Source organism: Chroicocephalus ridibundus, chromosome 5, assembly GCF_963924245.1.
Source record: "Chroicocephalus ridibundus chromosome 5, bChrRid1.1, whole genome shotgun sequence".
Classification (NCBI taxonomy): domain Eukaryota; kingdom Metazoa; phylum Chordata; class Aves; order Charadriiformes; family Laridae; genus Chroicocephalus; species Chroicocephalus ridibundus.
Window position 1 is genome coordinate 48,119,215 of NC_086288.1, and position 17,330 is coordinate 48,136,544.

At 50.3% G+C, this 17,330-nt stretch overlaps 1 protein-coding gene across 1 annotated transcript; it reads right to left on the minus strand.

Moving 5' to 3' along the window:
• Positions 1 to 238: 238 nt before the first annotated feature.
• On the minus strand, positions 239 to 16,753 carry RPIA (ribose 5-phosphate isomerase A). The gene is made up of 9 exons (XM_063336147.1): positions 16,468 to 16,753; positions 11,723 to 11,783; positions 9,809 to 9,864; positions 6,592 to 6,651; positions 5,965 to 6,029; positions 5,559 to 5,627; positions 4,884 to 5,025; positions 3,559 to 3,658; positions 239 to 1,448 (listed from the first exon to the last, which is right to left on the minus strand). Exons 1-9 carry the CDS (start codon positions 16,648 to 16,650, stop codon positions 1,351 to 1,353), a joined length of 834 nt encoding a protein of 277 aa, XP_063192217.1. The 5' UTR covers positions 16,651 to 16,753; the 3' UTR covers positions 239 to 1,350.
• Between the last annotated feature and the right edge of the window lie 577 nt (positions 16,754 to 17,330).

Here is a 17,330-nt window from a genome sequence, read left to right on the forward strand (position 1 = left end):
GTTTTAGACATGCAAATTTAAGACAGTCTCAAGGCAAGTACTGTAGCTAACAAGTGTTGATTAGATAGTCTGGTTAATTTAAAATAATATAATGCATTTACCTTAAGCAAAAACAAATCAAATGCAGAAGAGGGAATTAGGGCCCTTGTAAGGGGAGAACTACAGCACAAGTTAGTCTGACAGTGATCTGCCCCATTGTCCATGAAATAGTTACTTTAAAAACCAAATTACCACCAAATCTGGTATAACAACTCTTTATTTCAGTGTCTACAACACAGAGAGGGCTTGCATTTTGAAACCAGAACCATGCAAAGCACCTATACACCAAGAACAAGAAACTGAACAAGTGTCTCTCTCCTGCTACATGTGGAAAATTTAGGCAGGAAGACTCAGTTTTCCTGTGCGTTCTGCTCTATCCTTCCACAAATCAACCAGCTGCGAGGGGTGATAATTAACCTTCATTCCAAATCAAATAATTTGCCACTGAACAGTATTCCACGCTGCCCGAAGCTGCTCAAATATGCTTCTGTAAACTTCAGCAAGGACCCAGTTCTGCTCTCGGTTTACAAGGACAAAGTCCCAAACATCTCCAGCTACAGGAACAGACTTTAATCAGAGGTACTGAATTAACGGAGAGCAGAATTTGGCTCAAAGGATGAGAATCTCCTCCATACAGAGTCCCAGAAAAGGCCCTTATTAACGTCCCAGACAGAGGGATGTAGAGACCACTCTAGGCTCAGAGAATTGCCATGTGCACAGAGGACAACTAGACATCCTGAACTATTAAAAACAGTGGTATAGAAAAATAAAAGGCATAAAATACTGAACCAAAAAGGTTCCAAATAAGGCATCAGCAGGTCCCGACTGGACGTGCTCCCGTTATGTGCTTCACCCTCCCAGCCAGGGTGGTTAGGAACAATGCATTAGGATTGTATTTCTGGCCTCAATCAGTAAGCACTATCAGCAACCAGAAGGGTTCAAGTTCTCTTCAAAAAAAAAAACAAACAAACAAACAAACAAAAAAAGCCCACCCACAAATTAAAGAGTATTCTTTTTGGTAAGTATTTCTTATAAAATAAAATAAAAATGTTAAAGCAATTTGTTTAAATGGTTCTTTAAAAAAAGACAACATTCCTGTAAAGTAAAAATATATATATATAGAAATAGAATATAATTTTTTTGTTTGTTTTTAAAAAAAGACATTCAGTATCACATCAGCGGATTCTGATCAACTTCCCATCCGTCTTCTTTGATAACCGCTGCTCGTTAAGGCAAAACATCAGGTTGGCACCGTTATAACAGCTGAATCAAACCGGCCGAAGGTGAAACAGAGCAGGCAGCATGCTGGCATCAGCGAGGCTGCTTCTCCCGCACGCTGACCGAGCCGTCCTCCATGCCAAAGTACACCACCTCTGCCATGTCGATGAAGAGCCCTGTCTCCACCACACCTGGGGAACAAGAGTTCATGTGGCAGTTAATGCCAGAGTCACCCCATTGCTCAAACCCTCCGCTCTGACCATGTTTTTGTTCGTTAAGAGGCACTAGTGCCTCCATCAGAGGTTTGGAGAGAGGCATCCAACCTGGATGATGTTGCATCAGCTGCACAGGGAGCCTCCGGGAAGCCTTCTTCACGTGGCCACCCAAAGAGAAAGCTCTCTCCAGAGTGAGAAACAACTCTGAAAGCTCCCCCGATGCTCACACCGCCCCAGCCACACCATTACGCTAACACAATCACAAGCATGGCATTTTCAGCCATGACCCACAGGAGCAAGAGGAAGCCACATGCAGCCACAGGCTTAGTCACTTTGCCTTCAAGCACACCTAAAAAGCCTGTCCTGTTAGAGAACACCTCTATAACACTTGTTCAAACGTTAAGACACAGCAGATCTGATCCTACCTCTGCAATTTGTAGCCCGTTTGCAAATGTACTTTTGGTTGCATTTAATTATGGGGTGCTCCTAACTTCACAGCGATCACTGAGCCGGAGGCCAGAAAGGTAGAAAGAAATGAAGGACGAGGGCTACCACAAGCCAGAGCCCTACTGTCCCACTGTATTTAGGCTTTAACAGTGCTGCTTTTCCACTTCTGGGTAGGGAAGATGCTTTTCTACCCATAGCAGGTCCATTTCTGAGCAGCAAACAGCGCTGAGACCATCTCCACACCAACACGATGGAACAGGTCCCATCATTTACCATTCATCTCTCAACCAAAAGAGATGCAAGGAAGAAGTCCTTGCAGAGAGGCTGTTTTGTTTGCAAACAGTGTGACCAGACGCTGTTTCTCTCTTGCACAGAAACAGCTCTAATGATACAGGGATTCGTACGGCCATAGGCAGCAACCACATTAGGATACAGAGCGCTGCACCAGGGACAGCCCAGAACAGCTGTGGTCACCGGTTCTTTTAGAAGTGCTCCTGCTGAAGATCCAAACCTGCCACCTACTGCTGACTGTGAGCAAGTGACAGGTAATTATTCAGACAGCAAAGACACCAAGATAAGCCAAGGCAGAGGTAGCACCCTAGCAGTTTGCTCCTAGAGCAGGAAGGGAAACCTCAGAAGCAGCACTGAAGGAAGCAAAGCCACTGAAAAGAGGCAACTAGAAGTTACTGGCAGCTCTTCACCCAGCCTACACCCATGGCCTCTGCCTGCTCTTGTGTTTTAACTGTGATGCCAGGACAATAGATTGCTGCTTTGTGGGGACACTGAGGTTTGCGCAACAGGATCCCATCCTGTTCCTGCATGCTCTGACAATGCACGAACAGTCAGCGAAGGCAGTTGTGTTACAGACTTCGGGGGCAGGCAGGTATCTGGGACAAACTCAAAGATAAAAGATACAAAATATGTATTCAAAAGCCAACCAGATTCAAGAGCAGACTTTGACAAGGTAACCAGACAAGATATCTAGATGTGGCCAGCCGATCTGCTGCTTTCCTCAAGTCCAGCGAGTGCCACTGCCCCTGGGCAGACCTGGGTTGTCCAGAAGCAGCTCTGGCCTGGGCAGCAGGTCTCATGCAAAGCAGAAGCCCTTGCAGAGAGGCTGCTGCATTTGCAAACAGTGAGACCAGCCACTGCTTCTCTCTTGCACAACAACAGCTGCAGCAACAGCGAGGATACGCTGTGCCCTCACAGCAAGGTGAGCCTGTAGGACCACACAACGGTAAAGGGATGCAGAGCTGTAAGGAGCTTCTGGAAAATACCGTAACTCAGTGCAAACCCTTGCTCCAGAGTCCACCAGTGTTTCCACTAAAAGCCTCTTTCTAACTGGGCACGAGGAGAGTAAGGAAGAGCACAGGACTGGCATGCCTAGTAGAAAACAGTGTCAGAAGTCAACCTGGTATCACCCCACGTTTTCACCACCATACAGGAACGCCACTTGGGTACAGTTGTACTAATTCAGATGATAACTGCCCCTACATTTGTTTCTACTTCAGAGACCTAAGAGAGGCACTAAGCACACACACACTTCCTCTTATCCACAGGAGACCTCCCACAGTCAGGGTTATCTAGCAGGGGCCAAGCCTCAGACAGCTTTTGGATTTTTTTAAATCGCAGACATTACCTGGTATCATTTTTATAGCTGTGTTCACTTCACTCCATTCATGAACCTTGTCAAATTTCCAGTCCAGGATGAAGTTCCCGTTGTCTGTCACCACGGGGCCCTGGGAAGCAAACACATTTGTCAGCACTGTGAGATCCTTGTCTACCAAGCACAGCCAGGGACTGTCACAGCCCTCACCCAGACCAGCCATCCCCACTGCAACGGTTTACAGAGTCATCATTCAAGCAAATCAGGGCAGTCTACAATAAGCCTGTAAGTAAAACCATCGCCCAAGGCAACTGCTTGTTCCTCGTTCTCCTGCGTACTGATAATCATGCAGAAGCTGGAAACAACAGTGTGACTTCATCACTGGAACAGGGGATCTGTTGTCTTAAAATGGCCATTACAGGCAATTCAAGCCAAAAGAAGCACCCCGTCCGCCCAAATAAGAGTGTGCTCCTGGATGCCATGGGGAGGTTTTGGAGTTGAAGAATATCTGGCCTTCAGCGTCCCAGATGTGCTCAGCACTCTCTCAAGCCCAACAAAAGGAGCAATTGGGTCCTTTCACAGCACAGAGACAGCTGGGGCTGAGGACTAGGTGTTTCAGTGGCACTAAGCAAGATGCGCAACCACATGTGCCAGCAGGGACCAGCATCTTTTGGGAAAACGGCTCATGCTGGAGCAGCACCAATGTGCATTCCCTGAGTGAGGCTGGTCTCAACTTCACAGAGAATGACTGGTTTGCTCCTCTCAGGCACCCAAACGCAGTACCTAAAGCCTCTTGGGATTAGACACATTAAAAACAAGTATTCAGCCTTCAGGCATTAACTCCCACCATTACCGCAGAAGGCTCTCCTTCTCCCCTGTCAGACAACACAGGCTGGCAAAGCCCCGCTCTCCAAGTCAGGATATGACAGTGGCAGTGGAGACAAAGTGTCTCCAGTTTTAATTCAGTCCAGCTCTGGCTCCCTGTGGCACAGAGAAGCCTGGAATGGAGCATGAGCTGCCCACCCGACTCGAGACCTCCTTTGAGAGCCCAGACTGCCCTCCGGCCCCCAAACGTCCCCACAGAGCAGCAGGTCAGACCCGGGCTGGCAATCCCTCCTTCTCCCTGCCCAGGGATGCTTGCTTTAGGAGACATAAACCAGAGAGGCTTTCCACGAGCAGCACCGACCCTGAAACACACAGTTCATTAACCAAAGTATAATTAGTGGGAATTACACAAGATATCACTCGTGGGAGTGAAAGCCCAGATTTAATTAGATGAAAGGCCAGACCTCAGGTCCTCTGTTTGCCCACATTGAAGTGGCTCCTCTGGGGGAGCAGGGCCGATCAGCGACACGTACCGCTTTGCTAACAGCCATCCGCAGCTCTGCAGCACCTCCGAAGTTTTTGGTCAGGGCTCTGGTGACAGGGACGTAAGCCATGGGGATGACTTCAATAGGAATTCCCTTCTTCCACTGCTCACCGAGGCTCTCCGATTTTTTCCTGAGGGCACAGTTTGAGGTGGGATTAGCATCAGATGTTGCATTGCTAACACCATTAACATAACACACCTATCACATTACCTCTTGCTAACCCCTCAGGCATAAGGCCCTGGAGGGCACAGCGGTCAGTTCACATGTGCACGCATGTAGGAAGAACCAGTTTAATGCATGATGCTCCATTCACTCATAAGCCTTGTTTTGACACGTTTTGGACAAGCAGGACACGAGTTGTTTTTTTCCATAGCCCTGAGGCTGTATGTACAGAAGGGGAAATTTATTCTGTGCTGACAATCACTGAGCTCAAAGAGCAGGGCAGCCATTTCCCCAAAAGCTCTGCTGACTCCTAAGCAGGCCTGCTGAGTTGAAAATTAAGAAAAAAGCTAAACTGAATTGCTGAAGCACTGGGAGTCAGGCTCATTTCCACCTATTCCTGCTCACTTCCCTGACCCACTGGAAGGGCAATATGGGCCTAACACAGGACCATCCAAATCCTCCCACTGGACACAGAGGTATCATGAATAGTACTATTTTTACCTGTAATCAGCAATAACGATGAAGCATTTTGCATATCCTGCAACTATCTTTTCCTGCGTCAAGCAACCACTGCAAGGGGGAAAAAAATAACATAAATATCAGAAAACAGACTGCTCCTCAGGCCTGATGGTCTTAAAGTCCAGTCCCCTCCATCATATTCTTGCTGGTTTTGGTGCTGCCTTTGTCCTACATCAGGGCTCTTTCCCCTGTCCCATCAGTTGATCCTCCTTGTCCCTTGCACACACTCTCAGTCAGGAGCTATGTCCCACTGCAGGTATACGCACAGCCCTGCACAGGATCCCATCAGCCTCTCCAGCCCACCCCAGAGACATCCACAGCCAGAAAAGGATGCTCAGAGGCCACTGCCACCAGCGTCGCACACAGAGAGATGGACAGCAAGGCTCACCCGCCACCTTTGATAAGGTTGAGATGAGAGTCCACTTCATCTGCTCCATCGATGGCAACGTCAAGCTGTAGGAAGAGGAGAAACTTGGTGTGGTAACTTCTCCCATGCAGCATCCAGGAGCTGCTCTTGGTGCAGCTTGGGAGGGTGTCAGGTCCCAAGCGGCCAGATGCCAGCCTGACCAGAGACGAGCATCTGATCAGCCACCCAAGGATACCAGCCCCTGCCAAACCACAGGCATGTGAGAGCAGGAGAAAGAAAAACCAAAACCAGCTGCTGGTCTGCAAGACACATCACTTTAGCACACAAGCAGGGAGCTCCCAGGGAAAATTTCAGTGACACTTCAGCAACACAACATCCCTGCCTCAGGCCAGCAAGTCTCAGCCTGGAAGAGGTGCCAAACACCTGGAGGAAACACAACTCTGCAGGCTACTTGCCATCTAAAGGGACAAGCACCAAGACAAGAATAAGGCTTGGGGGAAAAAGAATAAACTAAGCTAATTCCCGCTCATGTTGTACAGCATGGCTGCCTAAACTCATCCTCAGGGGAGGATAAAGGAGCCTGATGCTTTATGAAGAACCAGGTTAAAGGAAGGTCAGGTGAGGTCTTACCTCTGCAGTCCCACTTACCTCTGGATGTCGGTCCAAGTCACTTAGTGTTAAGCCGTTCTGCAGGATCAGCTGACGGGCCTGTGCACCAAGAACACAGCAAACACCATTTACTGGTGGCAGGAAAGGAAGACAGACTCGTGGTGGCATTCCACTGGCTGCAGCAAGGATGGAATCTCCCTGGGAGAGCTCCACTGCCCCACTCTGAGCTGGCAGAGAGGCTGCAGCCAGCAGCAAGAGCACATGGCAAGGAGAAAATGGTGCCTCCAGACCAGATTGTTTTAACCAAAAGAAAACCCTGCTGCTGATTTGAGCTAAAATGCTCAGATGGTGCAACAGGACTCCTGGGTTCAGGTCTCTCCATACTAAATAGCCAAAAGCCCCATCAGCTTGGTGGGAATCACTTGTATCTAAGCGTTAGAGGAGATATGGGATTTTTGAGTCCTGTGTTGTTTCAGCTTGGACATCATTCTCCCTCGCACCCTTCCAGCCCCTCTGATTTCCTTCAGCTGAAAAACAGGAGCAAGAAAATGAAATATTTACACCATAGCAATGCGGGACTAACAATGAAGATATTTTTCATATTGGAAAGAAACAAACTAACAAAAAAAGAAAAGGCAAAAAAAGAAAAGCACAACTCATGGAGAAAGTGTGGGAAGCCTCCTGAAACAGCTGTTTGGTGGCTCCGATCTACTTTTACTGAAGTGGCTGTGTATTTCCCTCTAGTGGCAATACAACACAGAACACCCAGAGTTACCCTCCACTCGGTCTGTCAGTTTAAACAGGAGTTCAAACTTAGAGAACCATGAACTGGTTGAATTTTCTGGGTTACAAATCATTGTCTGAGTGAGACTCCCTCCTTGCACACACTCTGCTCGAGTCTGAAACCTCCTACCATGCTGTAGCTAGACCAACAAGCCCCAGTGCTATAGCCCAGATCAACTGATTCCCCTGAATTTTACCCACTAATGCTAACACAGTGCATAAGTCGCATGTATTGGCAACCCAGAAACATTAAAAAGAGTTAGCAAGTGGTACTCCTGGCAATGAGATATGATTTGAATCATTTATCGTGGCATTTCATAGCATGCAGTTTTAACACCCATGGGCTGTGGGCTCTTGATCTGTGCACTAAGATTGCCCTAAGGACTCACAAAATAAAAAGAATAAAAATCAGTGGGTTTACATTCATTACATGGTGTCCACATAAAGAGATTTCAGGGATCTGGGAACTGAAAGCATTGAAAAACACTGTGCTGCACATGCAGGCCAGATCCTGGACAGGCTTAGAGGCAGCAGCGTGGAAACGAGGTGTCTCTCTCGAGGCTCTCCGCTTGCAAGGCGATGGGAGCAGACCAACAGGAATCAAAAGCAGAGCTCCCACAACCGGGGGAAAAGTGGCAGTAACTGCGCGGCACTTGCCAAGAACGGTCTCACTCTGTGCTGTCAGTACACGTCCAGGTGAAAAGAAGGAACAACGCAAAAGCCAAGGGACAGATACTTACCCTGGCTCTAGCTTTACTGATGGTGATGGAATAACCCAACCTGACAAAAGGGAAGGGAGGAGAATAAAAGCCCACTGAAACCAACTCTTCCTTGCCAGTAATCTCAGGCGGCCATTTACACCTGTACGTAGTGAAAATAAGATGCTGGTTTGCTGACCTGGGAATGCTTCACTCGGAACTGGTTGAATTCTAAGAGACTGCAAAAGATACAAGGCAGCCTCATGTCTGGGGGATTTGGGCTCCTGCAGGTGTACGATCTATCTCTTCCCTTTAACAGCAACCTTTTTGTTTTACTGGTAAGAAACTGTGTAGCGTTACACAAACTATCCCAATATTTCAAGGCAGGACAGGCTCCAGCTCACCTTCACCATAACAGCTTTATCAATGTTTTCCGTAAGACCTAACAAGTCAACCCAGAGCACCTCTCCTAGGTTGAAATGGGACACGGTATCTCAGGATGGGGATCATTTTAGACAGATCCAAGACAGACTCTCACCACAGAAGTACTGATAGAGGTTTAAAAAAAAAAAAAAAAAAAAAAAAAGACAAAAAAGAAGAAGAAAAATCTAGTTTTTCCTTTTTGCCCTTTGCAGTAGTTTGTATTATATCCCAGATGGCCACTGGTTGTTTGCAACAGCTGGGAAAAGAGAGCTGTTGCATCACCCCATCACCCCACACTCACACTTTAAGAACATCTGCAGGGTAAGAGGATAAGTTTTCATAAGATTTCAGGATAATTCAGGTTGGTCTCTATCAACCTCCAGGTCAAAGCAGGGTAAGCTACCAGGTTGCTCAGGGTTTTACCCCATTCCGGTCTTAAAAACCCCAACGGACAATTGCTGCACAGCCTGCCTCACTGCTTGGCTGTCCTCACGGTGAAAAAGTTGTGACAAAAGTACAATCCCGAGGTCTACAACAGGACTTTGAGGACACATGCCCAATTCCTAGACTGGAGCATTGCCACACAGCCTCAAAAACCCCATGGGTGATCCCCATCATGTCACCTCTCCCTGCCCAAAGGGGACAAGGTGTCAGCTGCTCCTCTGCAGGGCATTCCCACCTCAAGGAACAGAGGCAGAGAGAACAAAGCCAGTTGCCTGAAGGCATGGAAGCTGAGAAGCTTCCCCAGCAGCTCTGTGTTTCACCACCAAGCCACTTCTCCCTCTCCCTGCAAACCTCTCAGTGCTAGCTTGGTGTGAACCGATCCCTGCAAAAGCTGCACAGCAAAGGAAAGATTAAGCCAATTTCTATTCTGCAATTTCTTATAAAAGCCAGTTGGTGCATTTCAAGTTCCTCCTAAGCTTGCTATTATTGCTTGCAGCGTGATTTTTACAGCTTAAGAGCTTGATACAGAATCAAAGGAGACTAAAGTGTCTCCCAAGAGTTTTGCATTATGAGTCTGGTTCACCACTCTCAACAGCATTTTCTGTAAGTGGGATCCAGAGCAAGCCACACACCAACAGACATAACCAGCGTTACCACACTGGTTCAAAACACACCTCCTAGCACTACGGCATCCCTGCAGTTCATGTCAGGGTAACACAGCACCATCACCGCCAGCTTCATGAGGTCCATCTGCAGGCTGCATCTCGGCTGCTCTCACCAGTGCTTTCAGCTAACTCACACGGCAAGGAGACAGTCCAGAGAGCAGGGTGGTTGCCTCCCACAGCCAAAGGGAAGATGCCCTTCGTGAGTGTTTGGACTAGCAGAAAGCAAAGGAGTAAAGTGCTTACCTGAAAAGATGTAGGGATGCAGACAATTGTTAGGTTCTCCTCTTTAACCCGCTCAGCTGTAGGATAAAAAGCAGAAGCCTCGGTTTGTTCGTTGCAGTAGGGAAAAAACACATTAACTTTCACTTTAAGAAATCTCAGTTCAGAGCAGTCCCTTTGAATCACTGCAATTACTTGCTTGGCTTGCAAATAACTCAGTCACGCTCAAACGCAAACAGGTGCCACCCTGCATAGGCTACGGCTCAGTTTCTACAGTCAGAGAGGTTTGAACACCCACCCTGGCTCAGACCGAGACACCATGAGCCATTAACCTTTGTGTCTCCAGCAGCAGAAGAGCCTCGTCAGCAAATAGTCACCTGGGAAATTAGCCCCACTTCCCTCTCTCACTCCATTAGACAGGTTTTGCTTGTAAACAGAAAGCCTCGGCAGCTGTCTGAAAGGTTTTCTGGCTTGTTGCCTCGGGGACGTCACATTCATTTATTATAGAACATTTAAATATATGGCAGGGAAAGGACTAATAAAATTCAGTATTCCATTAAATGGAAGGAAGTATTTCCTCCCACAGGTTAACCTCAAATGACTAAAATCTATTACTAAGATGTCGTTATGGACAAAATGTTATTTTAGTAATTACAATACTTAAGCGTAAGCCAACAGCCTGAGAGTCAGTAACAGCTCTTGCACCAGAGCAAGCACACGGGCTACATGCTTCAAGGAAACCCACATCCCAGTGCAAATGTATTCAGTAGACATGAAAACTTGGACTTTGCAGCCTGGAACAGGCAATGCACTTTAAGTAGTATACCTATTTATTTAGAGACTGATTCTGTCTTAGAGTCAGGAGTAGCTGCAATACTGAGCCAAGCCCAGAAAGCTGACCCGCAGGTCCCAGACCATCTCCCAGACAATTAAGTGTATTGCACACAGCATGGGGTGAGGTGGGTGCCAAGAGGCAGGCACAGCACCATCTCTGATGTTCCTCTGGGAAGCAAAGCACTGCGCCGTGCTCAGACTTCAGACCCGCTTGCCCATGGTGGGCTGGGGGACAGCTAGTCACAAGGGGACTTCCCAGCCACGCAGAGCCACCCAGGTGGGACACACCGAACTCTGCTTCCGAACAAGAGTCCCCCTCTGGGTCGAGCAAGACCCCCATGAACGACAGGGCTGATGCTGCACTCCTGACCCGTCACACATGGCTGCTCTGTTTTGCATCCCAGGACAGCAAAGCAGGACGAGGCACAGCACCTCCACAAGCAGATCTGCCCTAGGGCTTACTGCAAGCCAATCTCTGCACCCTCTGTAAGGAGGCACGATGATAATTACCCTCACATTCACTTTGCAAAAATGCCTTTGCCTCACTTGAATGCTTGGCTGAAATTTTCTGAATCACACCTTGAGTAAACTTGCACCTGGGGCAAGCAGATAAACCTAGCTGTAGGGTATATGAAAAAGGGCAGCAGGATTTCACATTCCTCATTTTCATTACGCCTCAGCAGGACCCTCAATGTGAATAAAGTGGATGTGAGCGAGCAGCATCAGCCGCATACAAATGGGTTAACGGAAGCAAAGCAGCTGCATGGCCCAAAGCCACAAAGCAAGTCAGGACTGGGCAGAGCTGGAACGCAACGGAGGGGTTTAGATCCGGTTTGTGGTGGGTGCCACTAAAGCACTTTTTCTGGCTGTACGGGGAGAACAGGTGGCAAAATCATTACTTCCTCAGGACTCTATGCAATAACTTCGGAGCACAAGACCCAGTTTTAACCTTCAGCTTCAAGGAGGACACAGCAGTCGGTGATCAGACCCAACGCATTAGCTCTAAGTCAGCATCCAGAAGATTTAGCATGTTTTTCAAGTAGTTGGGGCGGCCGGACAAGGGTACTTTCTGCAGCGGGAGGAACACGAAGGGGAGCGTCCTACCTAATCGATGCACCGCATGGACAATTGTAGAACCGCTGCCAATCCCAAGAACTTGATTGTTCTGCAAATTAAGAGAGACAGAGGAGATCTGTTACTGGGGCCTTGACACAAGGGCTGTCTGCTTTTCCTGGTAGATTCAACATTATAAACACATGCAAGAGGAACCTTGCCCAGAGATGCACTGCCAATACACAACGTCTCAGCTCGCTGCAGGCAAGGAAGGAAACACACTGTGCCAGCGAGGGCACGAGCACTGTCTGTGGCTAAGGGATTTTAAGCAACTGGCCTTCTCATTAAAGGACATGGGCTTGCTAAATACCACCACGGTCTGAATCTCAGGGTGTTCAATGCACACTCACTGCTAGTTGCTGGCACACCGTGCACCCTCTCCTGCCGGAAAGCTGGGAGTTTCAGACAATACCACAGAGGAAGAAGCTGAAACAACCTCAAGATAACATCTCCCAAGGAAGCCGCACAGTAAAAGCATGGGTTTGCTGCCAACGGTATTGTTAGTAAACAGTACGGATGCACCAGCGGCCAAAGCAAAGAGCACAGCAGCAGTTCCTAGAGTATAATAAAAACCACCCTCCAAAACAGAGCATACAACTGCCTATTACAGAGTCCAGCAACACACCTGAAAGACAGATGAGCCTGGCAGCGTATGCTGAAGAGGATCACACTTTAACCACAGCTCAGCCCTGGACTTCCTCTGATTATGGTCTGGTTTAAGAAGGATCTCTACCATCTCATCCATAACACAGATATGCCTCTAACAGGTGCTGCAGGCTGAGGGTGGATGGGTGCAATTGTGTTACCTCCGCAAGAGAATGCTCTGTGATGTAAGTCTCTGTTTATTATCAGAACAATCTCCCTCCCACCCACTGAGAGCTACCTGTGGCCTCTTGCACACTTCCAATTTTCAATGTACTTCCCCTTCTTTGGATGGGATCCAAAGTCTAAATTGACTTGAGGAGGCCCAATATCACCACAGAGACTCCAGATGAGAAAGACTTCAAGCCAGCCAGAGATGCAGGCACAGAGCTGTTGTGCATTATCTCTTGGACATTATACAGGTCTGGAGCTCTTTCTCCATGTGCAACAAATCCAGAGTTCAGCAGGTGTGGAAAAGCCACACCTGCAGCATTTCAACCAGCTAAAGTCTTACTGGCATGCAAGCTTGCGTTGGAGAGGTGGAGGTCAAGGCAGGTCACATTCCCCTAGGATTAATGATTTCCCTTGCTTAAAAAGCTTAAGAAAACCAAAAGTTTTCCAAAACCCAGCACAAAACCAGAGACTCGGCTTATATCCCAGCCCTCACTAATCACCGTGACTCTGCAAAACACACAGAAAGCAACAGATCGCAGCTGCACGCCTGCAACGTTGCCAGCAGAAACCCAATAGCTCCCGAGGTTTCCCAGTTTCTCCTGCCCAGCAGGCAGAGCCAAGCGTGGCCAGCCAAGGAAGGGGCAAGCAAAGCTGCACGGAGGCCGGCAGGACACAGGCAGTACCAGTGCTCCCAAGAGACTTGTTTTGACCTGGGAAGAGGCAGTTTCTTCTCTTTGCCCTCATTTCTATAGGGTGGGACAGCTTCTTGGAGCAGCTGGATGCCCTAAAGGGGTGGGGAAAGCCTCAGCATCAGCCACTCCACTGTAATGCGGTGGGAAGGGCTCGCAAGGATCCCAGCCCATCGCTGGCAACAAACCTGAAGGAATTTATCAGTGAGGAGGGGAGAAGCATCCTCCCTTAGGTGGTGGCAAGACCTTGGGCTAAGTGGTTTTCCCAGAAAGACAGTTTAAGCCAGCCTAAACTGGTGCTGTCACAACCCCCGCCTTACCGCAGCTCCCACCTCTCCCTCCTCAGCTCCCACCCCAGCCAGACCAGGGGCAAACCAGCCAAAAAACAGGGGCAGGGTGAATGTCAGCAAGAAGCAGAGCACAAGGTCGGTGTGCAAGGTCCTGCTCACAGCACCAAAGAGCAGCACCTCATGCAAAAAAATGACATTTCAGGTTGTTTACTAAAACCCCAGCAAACGAAACCAAAGCACTGAGCCACAGCACAGTTGAGGATCCACGTAGGGACTCCATGAGTGGAGTTAGCAGGGATCACAGCATTTTCTCAGGTAACCCAAGGGCCTAGAGATGCTGCCCTAGAATACAGATGCTGATAAGGCAACGCACATCGAGTGGGTATCAGCAGCACCACACTGGCTGGCCGGTCCAACATAATTTTCTAAGACTAGGATTTATACAGCCAAAGATCAGGAGATAAATACATTGCAAAGCCCAAAGTTTCCCCTTAATAATGCTCAGCTCTCTGGGGCAGCAGGACCTACGGCTCTCGCCTGTCTTTTCATTTCTAATGGAGACTCCATCAGGGCCAACAGAGAGGTGTTGTATAAACGCAAAGCCAGCCCTCCCCAAGCAGCTTACAGCTCTAAAGCCCCAAGCCCCGTGCCAGCCCCATTCCTCCGAGCGGTCACAACACCACAGCCTGCAGCTTCTGAGGCTGGTCATCTCTGTGTCTACTCCGGTACTGGGGGGGTCTGCTCCTATAGCTGCCTGAGGACAAGCACTGTGGGTAAACACACCAATCTGTCTTTAATTAAAAAAAAGAAAAAAAAAGAGAGAGAGAGAAGAAAGTTCTTCTCTCCTAATCCCCCCACCCACAGGTTTTATATCTGCTACAGGCAGCACGAGGAGCTGCTGTGCTGGCACAGATAGGGATGGGTGTGAAGCAGGATGCCAAGCGAGGGCCCTGATCTAGTACCGGTACCAAACCCCCCGGTGCCACGGATTTATGGCACAGTTAAATGGGAGAGATTTGTCCAGCATAACTGAACCGTGAAGTCAGTGGTGTCTCCCACGCGTCCCTGCCATGCAAGGAAGGAAGTCTGCAGCTTTGCTTTCAGAGATTACTTTGCTCCCTCCGTTAACAGCAATAGCTCTAACAGTCAAACACAAAGTTATCAGTTACAAACAGCAGCTGCACCCTGACAGTGCAAACTGAAGGGGAGACAGGTTTTATTTGACAGCTAAGATCATCTAACTCCATGGTGGTGACTCTACCCTGCTTCTCCATCATCGCTTCAAACCAGCTTGCACAGCAAGCATTGCAATATTACTCCGGACGCTGCCTATTTTACTTCTTCAGTATCGCTAGCTGGGCGCTGAACTTTAATCAGCTGGGACACAGCCAGAAACATCGTCCTAAGTTCGCTTGACCATAAAACAACACAAAGGCCAGCTATTTCACTAGGAAAAGTCCAAAATTAAGAGTCACGTTTTAGCCCAAACCAAAGGCAGACCCAGCTCGCGATCACCCACAGCAGCCATCATGCCTTGGCTCCACACTTTGCTACACAAAGTCCTTCCTCCAGCAACCCCTCAGTGTGCAACTTTAAGGCTTGCTTTGGGTAAGAAAGGCGGGTTTTATGCAACTGCCAGTCCATCCCCCACCCCACAGACAGCTTTTGAACACATTGGCCTGGCAGGGCGTAGGTCTCAGATGGCATGCAGGTGTGCTCTCTGCAGGCAGGTACAGACTGCTCAGAGCAAGGAGAGGCTGTAAAACAAGTGAAACATTTACAGGACACCAGGGAAGCCACTGGCAAGTGAACCTCAAAATGCCAACCCAGTGGCGAGGAGCAGGAAGGAAAAGGGAAATTCCCCCCCCACCAAGTTCTAACATCTACCTCTTTGGCAGTGACTCTATGCCCGTTTCATCACTGCTGTTGCAAAAGGACTTGTACAGCAAACATTGCGATAAACCACTGCGTGACTTTAACCGTTGATCTCCAAGTGTTCACAATCAGCCCGTGCCAAACCTCAAGCAGCTCCAGTCCTATTTAACCTTCAAGGGGTCGATGAAAGCCCCTTGCTGCAGTTCCCTCCCTGCAGCGGACAGGACATGACCCCCTGGCTAGGGGCTGTTGCTCCTTTCTCGGGTGCTCGGGCACAGGGCACAACAGCAGAGCACCCTGGACTCGGAGAAAGAAGCAGGACTCGGCGTGAGCCTGAACTCCCACCACAGCCCACCTTGCAGGCAGGTGCACGGTGAAAGTTTGGAGGTGCAAGACGTTACCCCAAACTCGGGGTGTACCCTGCTGCGCCAAGCAAGGCACTGAGCTGCTGCCGGGAGGCGTGCGTTGAGCGCAGAGACAGGAGGGGAAGAGTAGCTTTCTCCCTTCTCCAGGCTAAAGCAGCACAGCCCAAAGCAAAGGAGGAAGAGGATCAGCAGGGCCCACCCGTGCAGCCCAAGGTCCCTCATTGCACCCCAGGACCATCCATGCTTTGTGGGGAGCGAGGGGTCCCTGCACCCCAGGCTTCCCCGTGCACTGGAGGGGCGCGGGCAACCCAGAGACCCTCCGTCCACTGCGAGGCTCCGTGCCCCCCACGGCCACTCCGTGCATTGGGGGTCCCTGACCCGCGGGGACACTCCCGTCCCTGCACCCCGGGGCCGCTCCGTGCACTGGAGGGGTCCGTGCACCCCGGAGAGCCTCCATGCCCTGGGAAGCTCCGTGCACTTCATTGCCACTTTGTGCACTGGGGGCTCCCTGCACCCCGCGGCCACGCCGTGTACTGGGGGGGTCCCTGCACCCCGGAGCACCTCCGTGCACCGGGAGGCTCCGTGCAACCCACGGCCGCCCCGTGCACTGGGAGGTTCCCCGCCTCTCGCGGCCGCTCCGCGCACCGGGGGTCTCCGTGCCGCCGGTACCCCGAACAAGGCAGGGCTCCGGGACGTCTCACCTGGACGTGCTTGTCCACCGCCGCGCAGGCGGCCAGCCTCTTGGCCTCCTCTGCCATGGTGCCGCCGAGCCGCCCGCGGGCGAAGGCGCGCCTCCCCGCCGCCGGCCCCGCTCTGACCCTCCCCGGCGGCCGGGCAGCCAGGGGCGTGCTGCGGAACGGGCCGGGCCGGCCGAGGAGCCGCATGCCGCCGCGGCCCGCCCCCGGGGGGCTCTCCCGCACGGGCTGGAGGCCTGGGCCGAGCCGGTTCCCTTCCTCCTCCTCCTCCTCCTTCTCCTCCTCCTGCTCCGGGAGGCTGGGACTTGTAGTGCTGCCAGCCGCGAACTACAGCTCCCACAATGCACGACAAGGCTCGGGGTGGCCGCTCCGCCCGCCCGAGCCGCAATCCCGGAGGAACTTGTTTCATCGATGTACATACATGTATATATCGGGTTTTCCAGGGACAGAGGGGTTGAGGCTTTCCCGTACAGTGCAGAGGAATGGGCAGTGCTGGGGGAGGAGAGCGGGTGGCGGGGGGAGCCCCGCACGGCGCCAGGCAATGCAACGAGCTCAGGGCGTTACTTTACCCGGGCTTCCAGAGGTGCTAAGGCAGAGCCTCTCTTGGGCTTTTACTCAAAGTTTGTAGCATGATCTCGCTGGGAAGTTCTTCTGTATGGCAGGGGGTGAAGGACTGGCGAGCCATGGCCTGCCCCAGCTGGGAGCGTGTCGCAGGACTCACAAGGAGGAACACGGATGTGACAGAAAACACTGGTCCTCTGACCACGCCGGCACTTAGTCGTCCTCATCCCACCCTGCATGAAGGTCAGGATAAAACTCGATGGAGGTGTTTCTGTCAGGGAGCACACAGAGCCTCTTTTTTTTGACAT

What these genes read in the sequence shown, in the direction of transcription:
- RPIA (XM_063336147.1), bottom strand. Translation starts at nt 16,650, where the DNA reads ATGCGGCTCCTCGGCCGGCCCGGCCCGTTCCGCAGCACGCCCCTGGCT. An exon ending in ACTTGGACCGACATCCAGAG is followed by an intron (nt 6,030 to 6,591) that starts GTAAGTGGGACT and finishes CTCTTCCTACAG; the next exon opens with CTTGACGTTGCCATCGATGG. An exon ending in ATCGTTATTGCTGATTACAG is followed by an intron (nt 5,026 to 5,558) that starts GTAAAAATAGTA and finishes CTGTGCCCTCAG; the next exon opens with GAAAAAATCGGAGAGCCTCG.